The sequence below is a fragment of the Pterocles gutturalis genome, unplaced genomic scaffold (assembly GCF_000699245.1).
Source record: "Pterocles gutturalis isolate BGI_N339 unplaced genomic scaffold, ASM69924v1 scaffold1576, whole genome shotgun sequence".
Taxonomy (NCBI): Eukaryota; Metazoa; Chordata; class Aves; order Pterocliformes; family Pteroclidae; genus Pterocles; species Pterocles gutturalis.
The window spans coordinates 1-16820 of record NW_010102654.1 but is presented as its reverse complement, the minus strand read 5'-3'; the positions used below and the strand labels follow the sequence as shown (position 1 = coordinate 16820).

At 52.1% G+C, this 16820-nt stretch overlaps 1 protein-coding gene across 1 annotated transcript in view; it reads left to right on the top strand.

Annotated features, from left to right (window-relative positions):
• The window catches only part of LOC104471120 (ADAMTS-like protein 2), a gene marked incomplete at its 5' end in the record, with an annotated part of 14478 nt that extends 921 nt beyond the window's left edge, over nt 1–13557 (top strand). The window contains 15 exons of the mRNA XM_010086351.1: nt 1233–1308; nt 1786–1888; nt 2859–3004; nt 3742–3865; nt 5118–5198; nt 5642–5817; nt 6103–6428; nt 8351–8457; nt 8648–8774; nt 9135–9348; nt 9960–10115; nt 10459–10629; nt 12341–12517; nt 13184–13328; nt 13439–13557. Of these exons, the coding sequence (XP_010084653.1) occupies nt 1233–1308; nt 1786–1888; nt 2859–3004; nt 3742–3865; nt 5118–5198; nt 5642–5817; nt 6103–6428; nt 8351–8457; nt 8648–8774; nt 9135–9348; nt 9960–10115; nt 10459–10629; nt 12341–12517; nt 13184–13328; nt 13439–13557 (2248 nt within the window). The remainder of the gene's footprint in view (nt 1–1232; nt 1309–1785; nt 1889–2858; nt 3005–3741; nt 3866–5117; nt 5199–5641; nt 5818–6102; nt 6429–8350; nt 8458–8647; nt 8775–9134; nt 9349–9959; nt 10116–10458; nt 10630–12340; nt 12518–13183; nt 13329–13438) is intronic.
• Between the last annotated feature and the right edge of the window lie 3263 nt (nt 13558–16820).

Below are 16820 nucleotides of genomic sequence, written 5' to 3'. Positions count from 1 at the left end.
CTCCTGAGCAGAGGAAGCTCAGACCAGGGTTCCCGCCTGCTCTCCTTCCTGCAGCAGACAACTTCTGTTATGTGGGCTGGCTGGCAGCACAGCGAGGGTCCAGATGTGCTGCAGTACCTTCTGGATATGGCCTCCAAGGGTGGGAGAGAGCCCTACACAGCCAGAGCAGCCCTTCTGCCCTTTGCTGGATGCCAGAAGGGAGATTTTTTTTCTCTCCTTTTGGCATCTGCTCTATCCTTGACTCTACAGCTGGGGAGGGAAGAGCTTTGCTGTGGCATTTTACTCCAGGGTTCAAATCTGAACTAAAAAAAAGAAAAAAAAAAAGCCCAACATAAAACCCAGCCAAAAGGTTTCTGTAGCTTTAAGGAGAACAGCTTAAGTGTGAGCCAAGTGTGCCCACGAAACAATTTCTGCCTGAGTTTTCAGGCAGCCTCTGCTTCAGCTGGAAGGAATGGCAGTTTTCAAGCCTTTTGGTGCAAATGTGTGCTTTGCCTATAATTTGGAAAGCATTGTTCCGCAGTACCTCTAGCCGGTCCAGCTTGAATATGCCTGCGGGGTTCTTCATTACACAGTGCAGCCTGACTTCCCAATACTGCTAACACACCGTCTGCTGCTGTTCTTTACACAGACCACATTGCCTTAATCTGTGGTGTCAGCCATTCTCCCTACATCTTTCCAGCTGTCAAGAATTTTGTCACCTTTGCATCAGTCCAGGACTCCAGTATCCCCTGGTTAACTCCTGCTGGCCAGAGCTAAAGCATCATGTTGAGAAATTCCCATGGTTTTGGTCCATCATCTGCACCTGCTGAAGTTTTAAGGTGGACAGTCCCCATGTGAGGTGCCATATCCCTTGCCCGCTGCACAGTGAATCCTGAAATCAGCTCCCCTGGTCACTGCAAATCCTGGGTGCTTCCATGGGAGTGATGAACCATCAGGGCCTATTGTCCTTTTGTCACATCTACCCTTTTGGAGCTCAGAGGTGAAGGGATGCAGTAGTGGTGATACTGCAGTTGCTCCCCATCTGCTGACCCTGCCCCAAAATGAGTAGTCTAAAATCACAGTCCACCTAAAAGCACTGAAAATGTGTTTCAGAGGAGGTATTGGCTGGTCTAGATCCAGAAAGCATTGCTGCCTGCCTTGCTTCTCCCCATTAAGTCAGGCCTGACTTCTCTGCCATCCTCAATAGTTTAGTACTTCAGAGACCTCCAGCTCATTTTCTCTTGACTTTGCAGGCTCCAGATGCCCCAGGGAACAAACAGCACTATGTGTGCTGGTCAAGCCAAGCACTACCAACTGTGCCAGCAGCAGGTGAGAACCACTTCCAGTACTCTTTGTCTTCACTGGGGGATGCAGGATTCAGGGGGTCACATTTGGAGCTGCAAGAGCACCAGTATGCAGGGTGCAACTGGTCTGTCAGAGGAGTGCAGACAAGGGGTACAGTCCACTCCTGGAGTGGTTGGTGGTGTGCCTTTGAAGATATGGGAGATGGGCTCTGCTCTCTGGGACCGAGAGATGGGGCAAAAGGACATAAAAATGTATTTGTTGTGGGACAGGGGGGAGAGATGACATTTTTCCAGTATGCTTTTCCCTTCACTAGATATAATTTTTGCAGGACTGTTAGATATAGCTGTCAGAGGGGCCCTTGGCCATGGAGGCCTGGCCTTTCTGCCTGTATTATGGCACAGGACAGGGCATTTTCATCCTCAGGATGCAGCAGGGACAAGCAGCTGTCACACCCATGGCTGTGACATAGGGAGCTTTTGATTGCATTTATTCCCTCTGTAGCCCTGCCCAGCTAACACGGCAAGCTTCAAACAGCAGCAGTGCTCCAGTTTCAATGCCAAAGCCTTTGGGAAGCGCTACTACCACTGGATGCCCCTCTATCCAGGTGGGTTTTCACAGCTTTGTGCAAAGGATCAGGGTGAGAAAACACCCACAAGTTCTTCTCAGGCACAGTAGAAGGGGAAGGTCCCAGGGGAACAAGGGATGGATGCTCCTGGCTGGTCTGGAAGCGCTTCCCTATGCTCCCTGCTTTGGAGAAATCGTTCCCTGTCTCTTCACAGAACCGCTCCACCCAGCCAGGCCTCCTCTCTCACCACATTGCTCCTGTTTTGTATCCTACATCAGCAAGCACTGGTGGGCAGACAGGACACAGGCTGAGTTGTCTTGGCTAACCAGCAGTCATCTTGGCAGAGTGGGTGTTCATGCTCTTTGTGCCTTCTACCATTCTGGCTGCCTCTGTCACCTGGCATGCTTCCCACAGGGTTGGTGGTGGGTTGTTCTGAACAGGATGCCCATCCTTTTCTGCACAGGCGAGACAAATTGCTTCGCATGGGTTGCCAGATGGCCCTTGAAGCTCAGATTCAGCTTACCTAAGATATTACTTTTTTTCTGGACCCACCTGTTTTTTCTCTTTTCATTAGCTGCCAAGGGGACAAAACATCTGCACCTCTAGGTTCAGTTGCTCAGCTGTATGGGGTGTGGCTGGCCACAACCCCACACAGTCAGTACCTCTTACAGGTCTTCCTTGCTTTTGTGCATTTATGTGTGGCCTGGGATCTGCTGATACAGATTCCCCTGTCTGGCACTGGGCAGGGCACTGCAAAGGGGAGAGGTTATGGCAAGGACGAGGGTTTGCCAGCAGGAAGCATTTCTGCTAGGCACGGTCCCCAGATGCAGCCTCATACCATGACCCTTTACCATGACAAAATCTGTAGCCTTGGGGTGTCATCTCAAGCAGCAAGAACATCCAAGGTGGTATCAAACCATCAGTATGGATAAGAGGAAAGTCACCTTCCTCGCTGCCCATCTCTGAGCACCTTGATCTGCTTGGTGACTTTCTGCCTCTGTCCCTTCAGATGACTACACCAGTATCTCCAACAAGCCGTGTGACCTCCAGTGCACCACTCGGAGTGGGGAGAGGCAGCTGATGGCCCGAGCGCAGGATGGTACCTCCTGCAAGGACAGGACCTATCAAGGGGTCTGCATCAATGGGAAGTGTGAGGTGAGGCTCTGGAGGGAAGGAATACAGAAGTTGGGAGTGTAAGTGCATGGCTGGACTTCCTGGTCATCGCAAGGCTGGGGTCCCAGCAGGGAACTGAAACCGAGGTCTGGAGTGGAGTAATTACCTTCACTCTTGAATGCCTGTGGGCTAGAGCAGAGCAGAGGGATTCACACAAAAGGAATTAGGTACATCCATATATTCCCACTGAGTGACAGCACTTTCCTCCCAGCACAGAGAAGACTAGAATTGGAAGGTTTTTTTCACAGTCATCCAATATATTAAAAAAAAAAAAAATATATATTACATTTAATTTTTCCCTCCAATGGCAAAGATAAAGGGTGGTTGAATGTAGTGTTACAGAGACGTACCTTACAACCACAGGCAGGCCTGCCTTTAGTGCAGCAGCTCCCGGAGGATGATGTTGTACATCACTACATCAGCGAGGAGAACTGGCCTAAATGCAGAGTCAGAAAGAACCGAAACGGCTCACCCCAGTCTTACTCCATTCATGTAGACACACAAGCCCCTGCCCCAGGTTCAGGGGCACAGTGTAGATGGTCACAGGTTACACAGGTGAATTTCTACTGCTGCTGGATCCATTCATTCATCACTCCCCTCCAAGCAACATCCACACCCAGAACCTCACCGAAAGAGCATGGTAGTATTTCCTTGAAAAGACTCTGACCTATGGAGATAAGCTGGTCCCAGAAAACCCTCTCTTGTTTTATTCTTTGCAGCCAGTTGGGTGCGATGGGAGCCTGTACTCACCCCGGACAATGGACAGATGCAGGGTGTGTGGAGGGGACGGCAGCACTTGCCATCGTGTCTCGGGCAGCTTCCGAAAGGCAATCTCACAGATAGGTACTCCCTGCTACCACAGTCCGGAGTCTTCACCTGCTACTTCTTACCACCAGCTGGCATGAAGGGTGACTGGCTTGAATGCGGGTAGGAGTTTCCCAGCTGCGTGATGGAAAGAGCTGAAGAGTGCCCCACCTGTTTAAATGCCTGTATTTTGCCCTTTTCACTTAATCATCAGAGATTGGTTTGATGTGCTGTATATTAGGCTGGTAAGATTTCCCTTCACCTTTTTACAGGAGGAAGCAGCTGGGGATCTATTTGTTCCTATTGATTTTGGCATCTTGCCCACCTCAGATAATGTGAAGAGATCAATGAATCTTATTTTATTTGTGCTACGTGTTCATTTGAAACTTAAGCTCCTATGATGAGGGTCACAGTGTTTGTTTCAGCCTGCACTGGGGCTCCTGCTTTCCCCAGTCCTGTGGCTGTCACAGCTGAGGGACAGTCCCTCTGAAACTGGGCTGAGATTCATCCCTTGCAAATTAATGGCCCATTCCTCCACCCACAGAAGGAACAGACTGTGGTATGCTCATTAGTAATTAATTAACTGTGGTTTAAGGATGTTTTGGAACATCATTTCACACTGTTATTGTTTCACTAGTCTGCCTCACTCTCTACAGACACCAGACTAGAGAAGCGCTCAGGCCCCTTTCCAGAGCAGTACCCCCTTTAGCCGTATCGATACAGCTTTGGCCTCCCATTCCTGTCCTCGTAAGATCTTACAGAACAGACAAGACCTGCATGTCTAGCAGGAAAGGCACGCTGCCAAACCAAGTAACTTTAAGAGCCTTCTTATTTCCTCTCCCTTTGAAGGTCAATTTTTGTGCTACTCCTGAGACAAATTCTGTTGAGTCAGGAGCTGAGGGGACCTATGGTCTTTTCCATCCTCTGTTCATCATCAGCCCTGATCGCTAGTAAGCTTTTTCTATGCTCTTGCCAGAAACAGCATGAGAGCACGTTCATCCACACACCTAAAGCTGCTGTTACACTTCTGCTGTTCCTTCCTGACTCCAAACCCAGCAGTGCTCAGACTGAGCCTTAGAGACTTGTAATGGTGACCTGTAGTGGGATGTCAGAGGGGAGCTGGGATTAGAGCTCACAGACTGGAACAACATGCGTTTATGTCCTTAGCGTCATGTCCACGAAGGGCAGCACTGCCCTCCTACGTATGCACTTGTACCATGAGCTGCTTTTTCCTACCCAACCCTTCTTCTTCTATCCTCAGGGCTTCCTCACCCTCTGTTCTGTTCCTCAGGTTACGTGTTCATCACCAACATCCCTGCCGGTGCCACAGACATCCTCATCATTGAGCGCAGGAAAACAGAAAACATCCTGGGTAAGCAGAGGAACTGGATGGATTCAGAGATCTCAGTTCAGCTGCCTGGGAGGTGGGAGGAGGGCTCTGTGCACTCCCAGCTGTGCTGCAAGAGAGCTGTTGGTGAACATTTCCTCCAGGATAGCACAGGGACACTTCATCTCTTCATAAACCAAGGCTACCACACCTCCAGCAGCAGGAGGGACATTTGGAAACCAAGATTGCTATGGGCAGTCCCTGTTGTGAAGACGTTTGTGCTCTTGTAGGAGAGGGAAATGCAAGCAGCAGGCATTGAACACCACTGATCTGATCTGGTCTGATGCGGAAGATAAATGCTGGAGGGCCTGTGGTTCTTTTTCTGTCGGGCTTTTCTTGGGTATGAGCTGTTTGGTCTCCTCAGTGACAGCGCAGCCCCGGTGTTCTGCATGGAGTATCACATTTGTCCCTTTTCTCTCTCTTTGAAGCACTCGCAGATGAATCCGGGCATTTCTTCTTCAACGGCAACTCCATCATTGACAACCCCCAGAACTTCAGGGTAGCTGGCACAATCTTCAAGTACCGGCGGCCCTCAAGCCTGAACTCGGGCGGGCTGGAGTATATCATAGCTCATGGGCCCACTAACCAGTCTCTGAACGCCATGGTATGTGAGGAGCTAGTTTTAGGCTTTTCTGTATTGCCTGTCCCAAAATTGTGAGCCTCCCTCAGACAAAGGGAATATTAACCTGGTTCCCAAGCCAAACCTGGGTGTGTAGATGGCTGAAGAAGCCAGATGTTGTCTTGCGGGGAGGAGATTCCTCTTGAATTTATGCAGATGCTGTCTTCTCTTAACATCCATCACAAAATGGATGTGTCTAGAAAGAGGTCTGTGGGAAATAGATGTCCTTAAAATAAAAATGGCTTTGTTTTCTTTCCCTGTTTCCTCCAGTACTATAATTTTAATGGGAAAATGCCACACATAACTTATGACTACACTGTACCCCGGACACCACCTCTCCGCACTGCGGCCCCTGCTGTAGACAGACCTTTCTATCATCACCTGGCAGAGACCAGCCAGAACCATCCCATTCCAGCCAACTCCAGAGCTGCCCAGGATTTCAATGCCACATGGCTCTCCCTGTCACCAGATGACACCAGCGAACAGCTTCCTCTAAGAGAAGGGCATGAAGATTTAGGCTTCAGCCACCCGCACTTCTTCCAAACCAACTCCACCAGTCAGACTCGAGACTGGGGCTGGGAACAAGGTGAAGAGAAGTATGACTTCCAGATAAGACAGGTCTACCATGCAAACACAGCAGGAGAGGAAGAGGAGGAAGAAGCAACAGCAATTGGTGGAGAAACAGAACTGGGTTAGTTGCTTTGTTTTTCCTTCTCTCCCATTTATTGATTGAAAGCAGACATCCCACACTGGTCTTGAAATCTAAGGTGGCTTTACCATCGAGGTGGACAGGAGGGAACGATGATCAGTAGTAGGGTGGAGACTGTTGGGGAGCAGTCGGGACCAGTAACCCTGTAAGGGAAGGGGAGCTGGGAGAGGGTGGCCACACTACAGATCAGGCAGGGCAGTCCCACAGCACCTGAGCTTGGCAAGCAGGGCAGTGACAGCAACAGGTCCTAGCAACAGTCCAGTGATCATCAGGTGAAAGCAAGGTGAAGTCAAGTCTGAGGTCAATCTGGGAAAGCCCAACAATAATTCAGGGACAGAGTACGCTTGCAGCATTGCTCAGGCGAGGACTGAAAGCCCAGGCCTGAACTTAAATGGAGCTCCTGAGACATGGGCAGAGAAGGTTGGTCAGGGCAACTGAGGCCTGTTGGTGCACCCTGGTGGCAATTTATGATTTTTGAGGCCAAATACTGAATGGTTTTTGCCTTATTAAATACCACGTACTGAAGTATAAGCCATCCAAAACAGTTAAAGCATCCCTGTATTTTTCTTCTAGCTCTCAGGTTCAATCAGATTTCAATCAGCACAGCTGTACCCTACAGCATGAGGAGACCTGAGCTTTCGGAGATGAACCGCATAGCATCCTCCAGGCTTCGCCTTTTCAGGCAACTGTGTCACCGAGACCCACACAACACTGCCTTCTGTAGGGAGCTGCAGCACCTGGCAGCCAGGCTGGCCCCGAGGAACTCCACAGCAGGACTATGGCCCCAGACAGCTGCCCGGTGGCCACAGGGCCTCCACAAAGCGCTGGCCCGTAAGAACTTGCTGGAGAACTTTGCTGGGAGTAAGGGGGAACCAGCCAACTACAGCATCATGGCATCTGTGGAGAGCCCTCTGCAAGGTGCCAGCCCAACCACGGACATCAGCCAGGCAGAGCCTCTGCAAGCCCCTGGCACTGAAAGGTGGCTCTTGGTTTCCTGGGCAAAACTGGAGCATGGTTAGCTGGGGAGGGGGGGGTCAAGCCAATCCTCTGGTAGCCTCGCTGCTGTCCTCGATGTCACCATTCACCACTGTCTATCCATGGCAGAGGCTGTAGATGCTTGACCAATGTGGGTCCTCCAAAGACTGATTGTCACAACTGGCTTGACACGGAGCTCCCAGAATGTATTTCAGGTCCTCCTGCCTCTAAGGGATCCATTTAAATAGGTGCTGAAGGACCTGCGAGGCCAACACTGATGTGATTGCAAAGGCGGCCAGGAATTCATAGCATGTCACATACATATTTACCACCACGTCGTGCCCCTTCTGTCCCATTCCTCTGGGCACATAAGCTTCTGTAACTTCAATAAATGTTTGGGCCAACTTCTAAACATTTCTGGTGAGCCACATGTGAACCCTCCCCACTACATATGATACGAAGAGAGACCTTGTCTGAGCTCTTCTTTCCAACCTAAGGTCATACCTCTCAAGGTGACAGTATGAACTGAGGCTGAGGGCATGCACGTGGCTGAAAGACCATAATATACACAAGACTCACCATGAATAATGCCTCCTCTCAAAGGGATGTTGATCCACAGGTATTCGCAGCCTTGCTACTTGAGAATTCAGGAGGTGGATCAAGGCTTTTACACTTTCTGTTCATCAGTGATCCATCTTGCCCAAGGCTGGGGAGGTGGAGGGCAGAAACACTGGATTTCTTCTCATCTTCAAAGACAGTGAGGAGGAAATTCACTGTATTTTATGTTTGCAGCGATTTGTCATTTTTAGCTCACGCTGCCTCCTCTTTCCACAGCAATGAGTTTGACGTGAGCCCCGTGGGTCATGAGGACATCAGCTTGGCTGACATGTATCGGTGGAAAGTCTCAGCTTATGCTCCCTGCAGCTCCACATGCACTTCAGGTAGGTTTGGCTTCAGGTGACTGATCACGTGAGGTCCTTTTTGGCTGTTGATGGAGAGAATACTGGTATTTTTTTAAAATGACAGCTAGAGTTTCAGATACAGTGAGCATTCCAGTAATGTCATTGTGGTGGGAGGAGGCTTTTGGATCTGATGAAGCCTAACCCAGAGAGGGTCTTGATTGCCCAGCAGGTATCAGCACCTCCTATGCGATGTGTGTCCGGTATGATGGAGTGGAAGTGGATGAAACGTACTGCGATGCCCTAACCCGACCAGAACCTACTCACGAATTTTGCACAGGGAGAGAGTGCCAGCCTAGGTGAGTGGAAATGACATCAGCTGTCCATGGGAACAGCACATCTTTGTAAGGATCACATTCTGCTCAAAGCATACAGACATTTCTGGTCTGGAAGATACACTTAAACAGCTAAGCCCTTGCATCCCCTTGTGAGCAAAAAGAGGGAAGGACTTTGCTGTCCCAATTGCCTGCTAAGGGCAAAGCTGGCTTTCAGGACCAGCCCCCCCTCAATACAGGCATATTTGTGATGAGCAGATTCATAGCAGCATCCTTTGGGTGAGGGAGTCCCAGGTGTGCAGGCACTCCCCAGCCACCCCATGTCCCTTGCCCCCTTACCTGTGTTTTCCTTTGTGCTTTCTCTCCTGGGGACTGCTCGTGGAGGTGGGAGACCAGCCGGTGGAGCGAGTGCTCCAGGACCTGTGGTGAGGGCTATCAGTACCGCACTGTGCGCTGCTGGAAGATGCTGGCTCCTGGCTTTGACAGCTCCGTTTACGACGACCTCTGTGAGTCAGCTGGGCTGGCCAGGCCCATGGAGAGGAAAGCCTGCAAGAACAAGGCCTGTGGGCCCCAGTGGGAGCTCTCCGAGTGGTCCGAGGTAGGCGGCTGGGGGGCTTTGCTCCCAGACATAAGCAGCCAGGGCTGGGCTGGAGCATGGAGGAAGGTGGCTGGCAGATGTTGGGTGCTGAGGAAGCCCCTGGCTGCCTGTGTCCTGGGGAGGCAAGGGCTGGACTGCCTTTACCCCCAGCGAGCAAAGGTCATTGCAAAATATTTTTTCTAAGGTGATTTCTCAAGCAGGATGGTGACCAAATGAAAGTCCTGTCAGTAAGAGGCGCTGCCTCCCTTTTCCCAAGGATTTAATTAAGGATGGATGGGCAAACAGCATGGAGACATAGCGGAGCTAAAATCCAATCAAAATCCCTTTGATTAACTTCCCACAGCCTGCTTGGGACTGGGCCAGTGGAGCTGCCTGGTAACTTTGAATAGCAGTGCAGCCCTCAGCATCTTGGAGTGTTGGAGCTCTAGTAAATAAGCAGCAGAGATAGAGATGGACCCACCTTTTTCTGTCCCTGCTGGGGCCCTTCCCCTGTTCCCTAGTGCAGAAGAGTGACAAAAATGGGGGGAGGCATAGCTGCCTCCCTCGCCTTTACTCAACCCCCTTGCTCTCTGCTTCGGAGCCCCGGGGCTGACTCTGTGTGGCCATTGCAGTGTTCGGCCCGGTGTGGCACACAGGGGACAATGAAGAGGGAGGTACGCTGCTCGGTGGAAGCACCCCTCTGCGATGAGTCCCAGAAGCCCAGCAGCGAGAAGATGTGCACAGGCCCCCCCTGCGACCGCCGCTGGACCGCTTCAGATTGGGGCCCGGTGAGTGCGGAGGGTCTGCTTCTCCTTGCACCCAGTGTGGGGGAGCAGGGCTGGTGGGAGGGGGCAGGTGAGCAGTCATGCTGCTGCTCTCTTTTGGCTTTCTTCTTGCAGAGGCTAAGCTAAAGAAACTAGAATAATCTGTATTTTTGCCTCTCCATGCTGTACATTTTGATTAGCTGTGAGGCAAGGTCCATTCAATAATCTGGGAAGCTCACAGCACCTGGGGAATGGAAGCCCTTGACCAGATGTACCTCTAAAGACCCTTGGGATCCAGTGCCACAGTCCCAGTGACTGTGACCCCTCTGCCTTCCTGCTGTGTCTAAATGCCCTTTATTCCTCCAAGTGCTCAGGTTCATGTGGTGAGGGACGCATGAGCCGCTTCATCGCGTGTCGCAACCTGGAGGGGAAGGTGATCTCTGACTCGCAGTGTGACCCGGCCACCAAGCCTCTGGCTGTCCATCCATGTGGAGACAAGAACTGCCCTGCACACTGGGTGGAGCAGGAGTGGGACCAGGTAAAGCCAAGCCCAGTCCTGTGTCCTCAGCCCTTCTTCCCACACCATATCCCACAGGAGATGGTAGGAGCCTAGCTGCCTTGGTGGAAGAAGGTTGTATGGTGTGATCTCCAGCCGAAGAGCTGTACCCTCATCCTAGCTCCTTGCAGAGAGAGGGAAGAAGCAATAAATACCCAGCTTGTCCCCCACCATACCCTAAAGACCACCCCAAAGTTTGTGCTATTTGCTGCCTTCCCGTGGACCTCCATAGGAGGGCAGCAGTGTCCTAAGGAAACTCGTCCTTCTCTCCTATCTCTGGCTCCCAGCTGGCGGTTGCAGACACCGCAGTAGAGCTCTTCACCCAGAATGTGCACTTACTAGAGAAGATTTTGGTACCACCGCTAAGGAGAAAGCCACAACAAAACCAGCTTCATCTCTGATAAATAATAGCTAGAGATAAACCTGAACCACAGCCCAGATCCCTGCCCTGGAAGTCACCTCCAGAGCATGACTCTGTGCCTGCCTCAGGACTTAAGAGTCCAGTGAACATGGTCTGGGTGCCCCATTCAGCAAACAATTGGTCTCTGCTAATCTGCTTACCCCTTTTCTGTTCCTTAAGGCCTAGAGGCTTTAGGCTTCCCAGTACAAGCTGATCCAAATCCCAGAGCACCCAGAAGGGACGTATTGAGTCAGTTGCGGGGTTTGGGCTTTGAAGTCTTGAGCAAAGTCAGCATTTACAAAGCACTAAGGAAGAAGGTTTCTGCAGGACCAGAGAAGCAGTTAAGCCCTTTCCCCTCCAACCACAGCTAAACCTCCCTTCTCCTTTTGCTGCCTTTATAGCTGTTGACTACATTCAGCTGAGTCTCCCTCCAGCATTGGTAACGAGCACAAACTGGGGACCTGTGGCAGTCTCTGTAACCCTCTCTTGCTCTGGCCTGTGGTGTGGGCCACACGCAATGCTGCAGTGCGGTTTTTCAGCTGTGTCCAGTCTATTAAACTCGCCTGAACTCTGAAAGACCAGCTGAGCTCCTCACCTTTGCGTGTGCCAGCTTCTTTCCCTTTGCTGTGTTCTCTCGGCTGATCAGCTCTGAGTTCGCAGGATGACTAAGGGCGGACGCAAGCCAGCTGTGCTGGCCCTGCCATGGTGAAGAACGGCGCAAAGCAGTGAAATCTCAAACTGGCAACTGCCTCCATGGGCATCAGGGAGCAGAACAGAGCTAGACTTGGATCCTGCATCCTGCTGCTTCTCTTGGTTGTGTCCTGAGAGAGTCCTCCCCACTAAGCCTGCATGGCTTTGGGCTTGGCAGCGCTTGTCCATGCAAATCACCTGCACTGCACCAGTTTGGTCCCCTTGGGCCCATGCAAAGCTTGTCAGTACTCCAAGATGTACATTACCACTCGGATACGCTACATGTTTTTTTTGAGAACGTAGATACGTGTAAAATAAAACAGAAACAGCCTCTTGTAATCTTACCTTGGCTGCTCCAGGTCCCTTGTGGTGGCTGCTCTAAGGGCCAGCCAAGGTAAATTCAGCGTTCCCAGTGCTGGCTGAACACTAATTCCCAGCTCCTGTCCTCACTTCCCATTGCTCCTGTGACCTGGGCAGCACTACTTCTGTTAGACTGGTGTTGGTGCATGCTTTAAGCGCCTTGCTTCCGAGGAGGATGCCATCTTCAAACTCTACAGCTGACGAGCATCATTTGTTACCTGGCTGTTGTGTTTTCTTTCCCAGTGCGATGCCAGCTGTGGGCGAGGGATGAAGACCCGGGTCGTCTTGTGCGCGGGCCTGGAGAACGGTGTTTACAGGGAGTACCCTGAGAAGCACTGCGAAGCCTCGCAGAAACCCGAGGAGCAAGCTGCCTGCTTCAGGAGGCCGTGTTCAACGTGGTTCACCACCTCCTGGTCTCAGGTAGGGCTCGAGGTGGTGGGGAGGGGGGAGAGAAGACCTCATAACCCTGGTTGGTGAAGCATGACCTGCGCTGAGGCTTTCTAGCAACCTCTGCTGCCAAGGGATCTGTTAGGTCTGGATGGAACCATGAGCAGGTTCCATGTGCAGAGCAGGCAGCGGGTGGCGGGACTGGCATGCGGGAGCTGGGGAAAACCTTAGAGCATGTGGATTATTGCCTCCAGCAAGAGCATGCACTGCACAGCACTGGACTGCACTGCAGGCAATACAGCCATGGCTCCTCTTCTGCCAGGAGTCAACGTTCTGCCTTTCCCTGCTTTCCCTTGATTTTAATGGGTGAGCGTTTAGGGAATGGGAGGACAGGGGAAGCTGGTACCAGCTCGCAGCAGACATTTTCTCCATCTTCTATCACAGCATCAACACTCAAGGCAAAAACAAATCTGAGTTGCATTAAAGAGATGAAAGCAAAGTCCTCCCTTGCTCTGCCCCAACCCTGGCAACAAAAGGGGAGCATAAGTTTGAGATCAGTGTGGGGTTTGACCCAAACCTCCCCACGAGCAGTCTCCAAAGTAGGGACCAGGAAGCCTCACTGGAAGAAAGAACTTGGCAACTATAGAAAAGTAAAATAATGCCTCTCACAATTCCTTTCCTCTCTCTCGATCCCAACAGTGCAGCAAGACGTGCGGTGCTGGTGTGCGACTGCGTGAGGTGAAGTGTTACCAGGGGGAAGCGCTGGCTCAGGGCTGCGACCCCACATCCAAACCAGAAGCCAGGCAGACGTGCCAACTCCAGCCCTGCCCCACAGAGGCACCAGGTACGTCTGAGAGGGAGGGGAGCCCTTGGGAGCCCTTTGCTCTGTCCAACTTGCTGCTGGGGAAGCACTTCTCCTTTTTAACCCTTTCTGTGGATGCTTCTGCTCCCCAGAAGAAGACTGTGAAGACAAAGCAACGGCCAACTGCGTGCTGGTGCTGAAGGTGAAGCTGTGCTCTCACTGGTACTACCGGAAGGCTTGCTGCCGGTCGTGTCGGCTCAAGTCACCCTGACCACTGCCAGGCTGCAGTTCCCTTCCAAGTTCAGGGGCAAGAGCCCCCTCGAGCCAGACTTTCCCACTTGAAGCCACCCCACTTGGCTTGGCCGTCCCTGTAGACCAGCCTGCTCAGCGAGGAAGGATTCCTAGGACTTAGTCATCACTGTTCCCTCTCCACCAAGAGGATTTTACGCAAGACAAGACATCCATTCCTAGAATGCTACTGAGAAGTGAGTTGGGAAAGCCGGTCCCTGCTGTTGTCATCTCTGAAGAGCTCTAGTTGGAGGCGGGGGGACACAGAGGCCAGCCCACAGCAGGGAACAGACGGCAGCAGCCGTCACTCTGGTCTGCCCTGTGAATTCTTCTACTACAAGGGCAATTTCCAAAACACACCAAAAAATTCTTGTCATAATAAAGAGCTAAACTGTAAAGCTGTGGGTTTGGGATGCATGTACCTAGGCCAGAGGCAAGGGAGGAAGAGGGACACAAGAGGAAGGAAAGCAGGAGCAGGAAGGGTGGGGAGGAAAAATCCTTGCACCAGTACAGCTTGCAGGCAGCACTGGGTAAACCCCATTTTGTGTTGCCTGGCAAAGAACAGCAACCACTCCTGTTTTGTATTTCAAAGTCTTCGTTTTATTTCCGACACTGAATTTGGACCCGTAGCTGAGCAATAAAGACAGAGAATAAGAACAGGAGGAATCTGAAGTGGAAAAATTTTGGGATCCCTGCCCCTACCCCGTCCTGTTTCTCCAAACTTTAAAACCCACAGTTGCGTCTCCCACGTTTCCAGCCCTTTCAGACTCACCCGTGTCTCTGTAGCCGTGCCAGGCCCAGGGTGTTGTGTTGGCTTCTGAGGACAACCCTCGTCTTGGCCATCCAGCTACTCTGGAAATGCCTCGCCAGCCTTGGCACCTCGTCAGCAGGCAACAGGTCACACTTCATTTGCATGTGATGAAGATGCGGTTGCCTTCCTTTTCCCAGAAAAGTGACTGTCAAAAGCAAATGCCCCCTGTGTTATTCCCACCCTCCGGAGCCCATGGTCCGGCACATGCCGCCATGGCGCTGAGAAGCCTTGCTGCATGCCAAGAGGTAGAGCTGGATGCCAGGAGCCACCGTGCCCACGAGCTGGCTATGTGCCCTTTGAGGGGACAGCATCACAGGGCCGGCTGGCAGAGCACCCACAGGTCACGCTGGGACATACGGACGTCTTGTGGCTCCCAGCAGGATGGAGACCTAGCCGAGCAGATGCTCTAGTGGGAAAGGATGGGATTTACTGATTTAGCCAAGATTTTTTTTCTAGTCACAGACTGTAGTTTCAAGGAGGAGTACTGGCTGTATGGGAAGCAGGAGGAGCTACGGACTGTTGGGCAGTGGGATCCAAAAAGCTTTGCTGCAGCTAACTTTCATCTTCCCTCCTGCCTGCCCTTAACGGGAGAGGACGTTTAAAGACCTGCTATCGCTGTGTGGAGAACGGGAAGGAGACTCCCTAAAAGAGATGCAGGGAGTCTCAGGCTAATGGAAATGTCTTTCTGGGCCAGAGGTGGGGGAGATGGTGCATAACGCTTGCTCAAAAGGCTGGGTGAAACGTGGGCTGGGGTGTCCGGTTGCAAGGACCGTCACCACATGTGGCATTGGTCTGGCTCCTCTTCTTCAGGCAGTTTGAGCAGAGGTGCCAGGGCATGAGTGTAAAGTGTAAATTAATTAGCCTTTAGCCTGATAACGTAGACATTCGAGGCTCACATAGCCTATGCCTCCATGCTGAGACCTACTTTTTCGGTGCACAAACTGGGAGTTAAGTCCAAATCTTCTGTGAGCAGCAGGATGATTTCTAAATTGTGGTGGTTAGGAAAAAAAAAACAACAACCCACCACTCACATTTCTGAGCAGTTGTACCCTGTATTGCAAAGGCACGAAGAATGTTTTCTGCTGTTACTTCCAACAGCATCCGCACGGCTGCGGGGATTGCTGCTGTCCGGGTCCCTCCTCCCTGCCGTGAACGGGAAGCGCTCAGCCGAGCGGTCCTGCGCCAGTTGCTATGGAAGTGCCCGTGAATGATGGAGAGGTCCTTTGAGTAATTTTTCACCTAATTTGATTTATGGAGGAAGAAGGAACTTTCCCACATTCATTTCTGCAGAAGGGCAGAGTCACTGGCTGTCATTACCAGCCGCAGAGCCGGTGAACCCGGGTTTGGGTCTTGCCCCCTCTTCTTCCAAAAGCAAAGCCGGGGGCACTCCGGTCACTGAACATCACTGCCACGGGAGGTCGTGGGCCCTGCAAAGGAGGAGATGTGACCCTCTGGTCTCTGCTGTTGCTGTTGAAAGCAAAATCCGTCCTAAAGCCAACCTTCCTCTGGCTGTCCGGAGCTGTCAGGGTGGGCTGGGGAGGGCTTCCAGCACTGGAGGTGAGCAGAACTGCCGTCATTTAGGGGTGCAACTCTTCCCGTAAGTAAAATCTTGCCATTTTTATGGGTCCAAGTTAAAATTGCTCTAAGAAAGCTTGTGAAGAGCAGAAGAGGTGGGGGTTTCGGCCACAGGAGGATCAGCCCGTGCCTGTTTTGCGTCAGTGAGTGGTTTTGTGAGCAGCTTTGCCTCCCCCGGCGGTGATCTAAATCCATGTCTTGAACTTCTTCAACACGTGCAAAGGCCAAAGCGGGCAGGGGACGGTGTCCCTACACTTGAACACAAAAGCCAGCGGCAACTCACGCAGCATGAGGGGAGCAGGACGATCCCAGATCTTCCCTTCTTCACTCTCCCATTGCCGGGAAGCGCTGCCACTCCTGGCTGAGCGGTGGGACAGCGGGATTTGTCGATGGGTGGTTGCGCATCGCTCTGTGTGCCGGAGGCGGCGGGCATCGGGGACACCGGGGGAGCCTGGGGTAGTTAAATCAGGTTGTACTGTACATAGCCCTCGTTAGACAAGTCCCTTCAGGAGATAGAATAATAATGACACTTATGATGGGCTCGGAGGCGGCTGGTTTAACGCTGCCCTTCGAGGTCTCTCTCGTCTTCTCGCCCATCGAGCTTGGCCGTGCCGGGCGGTTCGGCAGGAGGACGGTGCTGGTCTTGGGCTGGGGTCCTCGCTGCATGACCTACCCTGGCCAAAGACAAGTGAAAAGCCCCTTCCCTGGGCGCGGGGGCAGCCCATGCTTGCAGCGATGGTGACTACACCTCGGTGCTGATGGCCCGCGGGTTGGGGAAGCCGTCGCGGAGGAGGCTGTGGCGGCCCAACGGGTGGCTTTGCAGGGTGGCCATGCTGATGGGCGGCCCCATCTCCTTGTAG